Source organism: Gavialis gangeticus, unplaced genomic scaffold (assembly GCF_001723915.1).
Source record: "Gavialis gangeticus isolate Ggan-Ray unplaced genomic scaffold, GavGan_comp1, whole genome shotgun sequence".
NCBI classification, from domain to species: Eukaryota; Metazoa; Chordata; order Crocodylia; family Gavialidae; genus Gavialis; species Gavialis gangeticus.
In genome coordinates, this window is record NW_017729032.1 from 172,958,266 (window position 1) to 172,968,328 (window position 10,063).

Here is a 10,063-nt window from a genome sequence, read left to right on the forward strand (position 1 = left end):
CACACACACACACACACACACACACACACACACACACACACACACACACACACACACACACACACACACACACACACACACACACTTTTGAGCCAGTTTGAGTCAAGATAAGGCCCAAACTTCAAGGGAGTTTTAGGAGTTGACACACCCTTAAAACTGGTGAACATGAACCACATGGATGTGTCAGCCAGGGGTTTGCTATGTAAAGGTTTTTAGATTTCCTTTGTAAGGAATACAATACAAACACACCTTCTATATTCCCTAGACAAATGAAGTACTTTCATTTCCATTCTTGTGTCCTTAAATAGCATTAGTAAACCATGAAGAACATGAAATCTGAACTCCAAATGTACTTTGTCCAAGCCACTGAAAGTTCAGCTGTACTACTGCTACAGAAACAAGTATTCTATTAGAACAGTTATGCAGGAGAAGAGAACTTTATTTCCATGGACTATACTAACCAATAAATAAGTCCAATATACTTTTAGAAAAGCTGAAAAATAAAAAACACAGGCACGCAAACAGTGAAGTTTAAGTGTTCAAGAGACAGCTATGCATTTCATACAAAATGGACTTGTTCCTCAAGGGGATTCCAGCAGACCTATTTTGGTTTAGATTTTATATAAATAAGTTTTTTCAAGCGCTGTGACCAGCAGAAATACATTGTTATGTTTTAAAACATTCCAGTAGGAGCAGCTTTTATAAGCAAATATTCTCCTGCAGCATTCCCAATTCTGGCATTGCAGTATCATGCTAGTGCATAAGAATCTAAACATTAAATTGACTTGCAACTAACAAGAAACAAAAGTGGAACCAACAAGCTTAACACATCTGTGTCCCTGGTCATCATCTGAAAGTACAGTTCCATTTACCCAGCTGCAAAAACTGCAAAAATAAACAGCTATAACTTGAGCATGGCATCTGCAACCATCACAAATTACTGCAACTTTCAGAGCAGGGCGGAAACACAGAAACTTCTGGAATCTGTAGCTAGGATTACTAGGCAGGCCCTGTTGAGCCATAAGCAGACCGACAGCACTGTCTTGATGTCCAGAGAAAGAAACTAAAAGGCAGAGCACCAGACTCATAAACTCAGCAAGGCTGGCATGTAACTATTATTTTTAGACATAGCTGTATTATATCATCTTAGTACAGGGGTGTCAAACTCACCCCCAGGCCCAAGGCCAGATGTGGACTGCAGGGGCTCCTCCCAGGCTGGATCCATGAGGCCACCAGAAGCTGCAGGGGCCATATTCAGGCAACAGTGCAGGTGGCAGCACAGACCTCTAGCTTAGTGGCAGCACTTAGTCAGGGCTGTGTTGCAGCATGAAACCAGATTTAGATGGAGAAGCAGGCCTTGGAGCACACAGCTGTGCAGAGCAAAGGGGCAGCCGCTGATGAACATATCCACTAGGGTCCAGGAACCCCAAATTCTGCAGCAGGCTATGCCCCCCCGGCTTCCAGTAGCCCACCAGACTATCAGTGGACCAGAGGGAATAGTTCTGCACACTGTATGTTTCATGCCTGTGCCATGGTATATGGACCTCTCCCGAACATTAATAAATGAATCTGTACAACTACTGAGGCACAGAAAGGTGAAGCATTACAGTCAAAGGGGAATACATAGCATAGTCTTGAACAGAAGCCAGACATCCCAGTTCCCAGTCCCAGGCTTTATCTACCAAAAGGCCAACCTTCCTCCAAGAGCTGTGCAAACTATTAACTGTGCAAGACCTGCAGGTTGCACAGACATTACAGACATTCAAAAAACCCAAGGCAGAATCAATCTAAGTTATGTTGCTTTCTGTAAGCAGCATAGTTTAGATTGGTAGCAAACAGAACAAGCGTTCACCCTTGTGGTGGGAGGAAGAAATCTTAGACCAAGTTCTGCCATTTTAAAACTAATCTATGTGTACTGAACTTCTGTTCTGTTATGGGCATAGACCAGTTCCCAATCACTAATACCAGTAAAAGAGTAATGTCTGTACCTTGCCCTGTAGAGCTGTGTGCTGCAAAGCTTGTTCATATAGCAACTACAAGAGGTACTAAAGTGAGCTGGTTAAATCTCCTATTATTGTAGTGTAATGACCAGAGACTTGTATAGTAACATCAAAGTTAAATGTGCCTATGCCTATTTCATTTGTACATCCTCAAGATTAGGTATAAGAAGTCTTATTAAGCAGCACCCAAGTAGTTTACACTACTGCTTGATAGCAAGAATTATAAATCCTACCTCAGCAATTAATTATCCAATATATTCACTGGAGAAAGAAACCAAAGATTTAAAACACGCTAATACACATTAAAGCGCACATGTACAGTAGATGCTCCTGTAGGTAGACCTTATTAAAACTGTCAAAAATGTCACAGGACAAATACGAAGAATTACACAGAGTAAACTGACACAGGACCTGTAACATATATATTCCCAGACCCATGAAAAGTCCTAGGCCCTGTATGATACATCAGATGCCTGATCCCAGCAGGCATGGCAAGAGTGGTATCGGGCCCCAGGGCCCAATCCCAGTGCTTGGGAGGTGGGAGTGGGCAATGCCAGATGCCCAGGACCCAATCTGGCCCACGGACCGGCTCTGTGCCATTCATCTGGCATGTATGGCCAAAAGGCCATGCACCACAGCTGTATACGATTACTGAGAAATACAGCATCCATATACTTGTGCATATGAAGTACTGTACTGAACTGAATAGCACTTTCATTATCAAAAACTGTCTAAAAGAGATTTCAACACAAACATTTGCATTTACTTTCAGTAACAGAAAAGATTCCACCTCCTTTCCCTCTGGTTCCTCAGTCATTACAACTTTCTATGTTTGATGAAAGCAGTTAAGACTGTTCAAGAGTCCATCCCTCTCTTACTTGGCCCTAGTGTTCACTGCTGAGTGACATAGAGGGCTAATTTCCTCAACGTGTGCATGTTCTTTAAAGCTTAACAATAAAACTACTTCCCAAATGCTTACAATTTGGTAATATGAATCACTGCTGTCATTAGAAATTTTGTTCAAGTGAAGAATGAAGGACAAGGCTTAATAATTACATTTAATAATTTATTCATTTTTTGAGAAGAAATACCACCACTAAAAACCACACACTTGAAGTCGCTGAAGCCCACTGAATAAAGTGTAAAACAGTCAGGCCTGGAAACGTAGATATTATTAACCACTTCACTACTGCCGTTGTGCCAGTTAATTTGCTTGTCCACTGGAGCTGGAAATATTTCTCATGCGCCTTTTGTCAGGATGTTGTGAATGTGAAAACAGCTGAGTTTTTTGTGGGTTTTTTTACTTTCAAACAATTAAAAAGGAAAAAAAACCCAAATCTTTCTAAAAAAAGTGGAAAGAAAAGTTCAAAATGATCATTCTATTAAGATAAATTGATCTTTGGACTTACAATAATTATTGAAATGATAGTCTTATAGGTTACCAATGTCTCCCAGTTATTGCAATCTGCAAGTGGCTGCAGCCTCAAAGATATCAGATACTGCACTTCCAAACCAGAGGGACAAGCATCACTTTTTCAAAGTCAGTTTAAGGGCCTTGTCATACCTTACACTGTAAGCCAAACAAATGTTAATCGTCTTATTGTTGTTTGGTTTAGTGGAGCAGTCTCATGTGAGACTTAAAAAACCTTCTGCTTCTCCCTGACCTGCACAGCTGTGACTTGCCACTAGAGGCTTTGTGAGCAGGGGCAGAACTAGAAGCTAGAGAAGACACAAGCTCACTGTTTCTGTGGGGAGCCAAGTTGGGAAGCTTTTGGGACTGGGGGCTTGTCTATATTAGAAGCACACTGCTGAAAGCAGTTCTGCTAGCAGAGACCCACAGAGCACATCCCCTAGCAGTGTGACTTCCGGCAGCCCCACTACAGCATTTGTGCAGGCAAAGTGCACAGTGCACCCTGAGAGGCTATGGCAGAAAGTGTTGGCACATCTATATGGTCTTTCTGGTGGCTTCCTTGTGGCAGCATGGCAGTCACCTTGCTCCTTGAGGAAGTAGAGTGAACTTGTGAAAGGGGTGGCTGGGAGGAGCAGAGCCAGTCTGAGTGGTAGCAGGAGGCCACTCAGCTTGGAGGACTTCCACTTGGGTGGAAAAGCTGTGGAGAGTGGCCACAAGGTAATCAAACAGAAGAAAAATTAGGTGAATTAGATTAATCCTACCCTGGAGTGGCATAATGTTAAGCCAAATAACAAGTGCTTTAAACCAATTAAAAGGTTAACATGCAGCCATTCCAGGGATTAAAAGCTCCAGAAGCCACCTAAAGTTACCATGCAGCAAGACCCTAAGAATTAAATTCACAAAAAGAATTTAAGTGCTTGGTTTCCCTTACCCACAGGTATCTGCCATCATAGTGTGAATTAGCCTCCTTTTATTTCTAATCTCATAGTTAATTGTTACTTGAAAAAATAACAGACTAAAAAACTATCTTCTAGGATGCATTTTCTCTGTGTTTTGGAAAGTATTGTCACTTTCAGTTTCCTCCATATACTACTTCCTCAGTTTCCCTGGATCCTTCCATACAGTGATAAGAGACAAAAAAATTAAACCAGTAAATAAACAAATAAATAACAGAAAGCCTGTAAGAGTTTCACATCAGCAAGGAACCACAGATTGGCCCCCCCAAAAAAGTCAATGTTTCTGACCACTGTTAAAAGGAAAAACTCTTTTCTCAAAAATTAAGTGAAGTCATATTGCCTGAATTAGGGTTGATGCAGAGTAAATATCAGGGATGGTAGGTGGAACAGATCTATATCCAGGCTAGAGATGTGAAAGGTTAAGCAGTAAGTATATTTATATCATTAATGCATTACAGTCAATGTTTAGCACCAGACAGTCTTGTGGGGAAGAGAAGTGCCAGGTGCCCCAGGATGGCTAGTCATAACATGCATCTCTGCCTCCCTCTTCCTGCAGTGCACCACTGATTTGGGAGGGAGGGAGGCAATAAGGAGGAGGGGAGTGGGGACTAGTTGTAGCAAGGGAGGCAATAAGGAGGAGGGGAGTGGGGACTAGTTGTAGCATGGGGCTCTGCGGGCACCTCCCTCTCCCTGCAGCACACGCATGACTTAGGGATGGGGACACAGCAGACCTCCCCACATGCACACAGGACAGCTCGGAGAGCACACATGCACACACACGTGTAAGTGCTAGGTATGTCATCAGTTAACCACTGAACAGATATCATTAGTGAAGTTTAAACATGTAATTATTTAAATGATACTTACATCCCTGATCCGGGCCTTCTTCCCCCACCCCCCAGGAAAATCAGAATGGCTTCTCTCACTCAGTAAATGGCCAGAGACTGTAAGACAGCCAAGAAGCTCCTTGTTTCTGTGGCTTCTGTGGTTCACACACCTTTGAACCTCAAATCTGCAGGGGCATGTATGCTTTGTTGCTTAACACAGCTACCATGAAGGCTTGCCATTTTTTGTTTTATCCTCTTTTCCCTTTTGGTTGTTAAAGAAGAGGAATTTTCTGGTGAAGTCAGCTCCTCTCTCCACATTCTACACTTCTGGCAGATGTTTCAGGTCAAGGCTGACTTCAAAACCTGTCTCTCAGCCGATTAACCACTTCCTGCCCTGGCAAACTAAAAAGTACAGCTATGACACCATAACAGAGACTTAAAAAAAGCAAAGAAAAAGGGGGGGGGAAGGGAAGGCATGCCTAACACTATTTTTATATTGTTTCTTAATTGATTAGATTGCAAGTTGATAATGGCCCTTTCAAAATACAAAGGTAAAATGTTATAAAACTACTAATGAGCATTTAAACTAAAAATATGAAGCTGCAGAATGTGTAAAAAGCTACCATCAAGATTTAAAAAGTACACATAAATTCAGGAATGAAGATCTCTCATATCACAGACCCAAAAAGTGATCATCCCTCTTTCTTTTAACATAGTAAAACTGCCCTCAGACACCACAATACAAGAAAGATGCTAATGAATTAGAAGGAATTCAGCACGTCAAGGGACATTTAATAGGGTACAGAGACTGATTTAGGCAGAAAGGAATTATAGTGTACTGCTTGGCTAGGTGACAGGTTGTTGGGATGATACATGATAATGGTGTACAAGTATTCACATTATTACAAAGACACTACAAAGGGAAGGAGGTTATTTGGGATTGTTCAAATGACAAAACTAGGGGGAATACCAAGAAAAACTTAAACAAGAAGAGTTAGACAGAGTGTCAGAAGAAATCTCCATCCTGACAAGAAATTTTCAATATTTTTAATTAGCTATGTTTAGAATCAGTTTCAAAACCAAAAGACATTCCAGCTGGTTGATAGGAATAAACTGTTAGCTTCTTGAAATGATTTTAGTGACTCTATCACTTAATTCAAAGTGGGGCTGTGAAATGAAACATTTGGCAGTCCCACTTTCATTGAAGTCAATGGCAAAATGCACACTGACTTCAATGGGTGCCACTGATGGCCCAGTCATCTCAGAAGGTAGCCCAACTTGTCTTCCAAAGTTAGTTTCAGGTAAACAGTCACTAAACCTCACTCTTTATGGATACTAGCAATTATGTTATGCATAAACACTTAAAAAAAAGTAATATTCTATATGCTAGTTCATTCCTTCCCCACACCCCTGCCCCAAAGGATCAGGTAATTCACCAGCCCTACTCAAAACCCCAAATAACATTGTTTACTTACTCTAATAATCTATTACTTGTGGTTAAAAACTGTAACAACATTTTTGTCACACAGACACCACAATCATCAAAAAAACTTACTTTAATTAAAGCCACATAATTAATGAAAACTATAAATATTAATAAATAAATTGCTTTCAAGTAATAAGTCACATTCGAGGCTTAGGCTCCAATCCAACAAAATATATGCTTTAACTTAAGCATGCACTTGAACTTTAACCCAGTGAGTAGTCTATTTCAAAGGAAATGACCACAGACTCAGAGTGATACGGACACACTTTTTTGCCTCAGGACCTAAATCTTGCATTAACTAGTATTTCTTATCTATATTTTTATGTTGATAATGCAGTTCAATTACATTTTAGGCTTTTAAACAAGAAGCATTGCAAGGGTTTTGTTAACGCTCATCTACTATGCAAAGAAGCAAGTTCCAAGATCAGCAACAACTGCAGAACTGAACTTCGTATTAAGAGAGAATTAGCTTGAATTTGATATATTATCTGTTGCTGGCTGTCCACACAAAGGTGAACGGGTAGTCAGATAAGAGAAACAATAATGTGGTTGAAGCTGGTAGTTTGATGGTAGACTAAATGTAGATCATAAATAAATCATAAATCACAGGAAGTGATAAAAGTTTACAGAGCAAGTGTGACAACTTTTATGAGTCTATCATATGCCCAAATTCCAGTGGAGCAATTGCCCTACTAACAGAACAGCCTCCTATTATATTCACTCACAGTCGCAAACAATGCAGTGAATTTATTAGCACTAGGCACATATACTATAAAGGGCTGGCTGCTTCTACATGCATATTTTAGATAATCAATCCCAGCCTTTTAAGTCTTCTTTATTACAGTAGCCAAGTGTACTGAGTAACATCTGTGGTTGAGTGGGTATGAAAAGATTTTCAACACCTCATCTAGAGTATAAAGGTATGAAACAGCAGAAAGTTGCAAAAACTCAAGATTTTAAAATGTGATGTTTCCAGGAAGTACAGCAAAGAAATAATAGTATGACAAGTGCTGAAATAAAGTGGAGGAAGAACACTGACACTTCAAGGTAGTGCCACAATGCACCTTATGAACAAACACCAGATTGAAAGATAAAAATAAACATCCTTTGTAGTCCTTGCAATTGAATTCCAGCACTGATATATACTGTAGGTTTAATTCTGATCCATCACAACCATGCAATTTTATTAGTTTCAGTGGAATTTTTCCTGATTTAACATCAGCATACATGAGACACATCAAGCCTACTGGGTTTTTAATCATTCTAACATCATACGACTTTGGGAAAGGAGAGGGTTACTTTTTCTTTTGCCCAAAACACAGACAAAATGCTCCTAATAAGGCTAGTAAAAAGGAAATGGTTTCTCGGCAGCTGAGTTCTTGTGATCTAAATAATACAATGTGGTTGTATCGCATAAAATGCCTGGGAAGCTGCAAAGAAATCAGATACTGAAAATATCTCCAACACTGGTGATTCTGCTTGTTGTCCATTCAACCTGTTGAGAAATCTGTCTCTCTTCAATTTATTGAGGAATCTCCCTCTCTCTCATCCTCATCCCCATCCCTTTTTTAAAAGTATTTTTATGCAAGGACATCTGTGTTATAAGCATTGCCTTACAAAAAGAAGTTAACCTGTTAAAGTTTGTGCACCCTGTAATGCACCTCAGTTTATGCCACAGAAAGCAGTCAGCTTTCTTAAGCTAAAATTTAATATTCAAATCTTTAATCTTTAAATTCCCTTTTATTCATTTCAGGAATCATCCCATACCACTCCTTCCCCCAAGGAAAAAATTTGTTGTCCATCATGCAGCCTACTGCCCAAAGAAAATATTTCCAGCACTCTAGTCTAGGCAGGTGCTTATTTGGCACCTAGCATCATGGTTTCTAGTAAGGTGCAGTTCTCAGAACCAAATCCCAAGGTGATGTTTTCTGCTGGTTTCATTTCTAGAAGCAAGGATCTCTTTGGGGCATCTCTTTTTAGCAGACCAACCATGTAGCTGGGATACAGTTAGACGAGCTTTCCAAAGCAAGACATTCTTCCTCAGGTCTCAGTCAAAAAGATCCCCCTGAGAAATCCTTCCTTCATGCACCATTTATGGACCCTCCTGTCTACATCACTCTCATGCTGCCTTGCTAGAGGTGACATTTTTTTTTTTTTTTTGAAGGAAAATATTCTGTGTGCCTGGTTCAAATTAGCCAGATCAGTTCCGAATCCTTTGAATTATTTAAAAACCTTACGTGGCCCTACTACCGGCAAGGATCCTCCACCCCATGCTTTTTAGTCTGGGGCTTCAGATACTTCAAAACCCTTTGGCAGGTGTCCTACGTGCATGCCCAAGCCTGGAGACTTGGGGTTTGGATGCCCCCAAGTTTTGCTTGCCCTCAGCTTTGCTAGAGGTAACATTGGCAACAGCTCTAAGCTCTGCCTTTCCCTGTGCTTTATTCTTGGCAGGAAATACAAGTGCTGACAAACTGCAGTCCTATCATATATAGGCCTGGTTGGGGGATGGGGAATGGGGATGGGACTAGACAGAGATGAAGCCTGGGGGGATACCAGAAGATCCTGGCCCCAGACTCCTACCAAATGGACCTTTTTCTTTTGCAGCCCATTGCCTTGACAAGGGATTGAAGCCTTCCCAGCCTCCCAGCCAAGTGATCTTCATTCTTCCCCCTGCAGTGGTTCCTGGACCCTGAGCCTGTTTCTGGGCTTCCAGCCTGCTGGGCCAAGGGGTTGGAGTGGGATGAAGGGGGAAGAGGGGCTGCAGGCTGGCTTGCTGGGATAGTTCAGGCCTTGCCCTGCTCCTTGCCTCCCCATCCCAACCTACTGGTGAACCTGGGCCCTGCACTGCCCTACCTGGGGGAGCATCCTGCCTGCACAGACACACACACACAAATGCACAAACACCCAGTGGCACACACAGACAGGGACAGACACACACACAGGGACAGGTACACACACACAAACACACAAGGACATAGTGGCATACACACAGGGGCACACATACATACACAAACACACAGGGACACAGTGACACATACACAAACACACAGGGATACAGCAACCCACACACACACACACACACACACGGACACAGAGACCCAAACACACAGACACCCTCACAGGGGCGCACACAGATGCAGAGGCACACACAGAGAGGGGTACACAGATACACACACGCACAGAGACACAGATACACAAGCACACGGAGGCAGACACGCGCGCACACCCTCAGAGGGACACACACAGGCGCGCAGACCCCGCGGGGCAGCCCCCCCTCCGCGCACTCACCGCGTAGCCCAGCGCCGGCTTGTGGCGCAGCCCCGGGTCGCCCATGGTCGGGCCGCACCGCGCGCCCCTCACAGCTGCAGCGGGGCCGCCGGCCG

General features: G+C 42.2%; 1 protein-coding gene across 1 annotated transcript in view; it reads right to left on the reverse strand.

Moving 5' to 3' along the window:
* Positions 1–10,057, reverse strand: part of ARHGAP6 (Rho GTPase activating protein 6) — a 397,221-nt gene extending 387,164 nt beyond the window's left edge. Inside the window, exon 1 of the mRNA XM_019524742.1 lies at positions 9,969–10,057. Coding sequence (XP_019380287.1) covers positions 9,969–10,013 — 45 coding nt within the window. The 5' untranslated portion in view covers positions 10,014–10,057. The remainder of the gene's footprint in view (positions 1–9,968) is intronic.
* Positions 10,058–10,063: the final 6 nt, after the last annotated feature.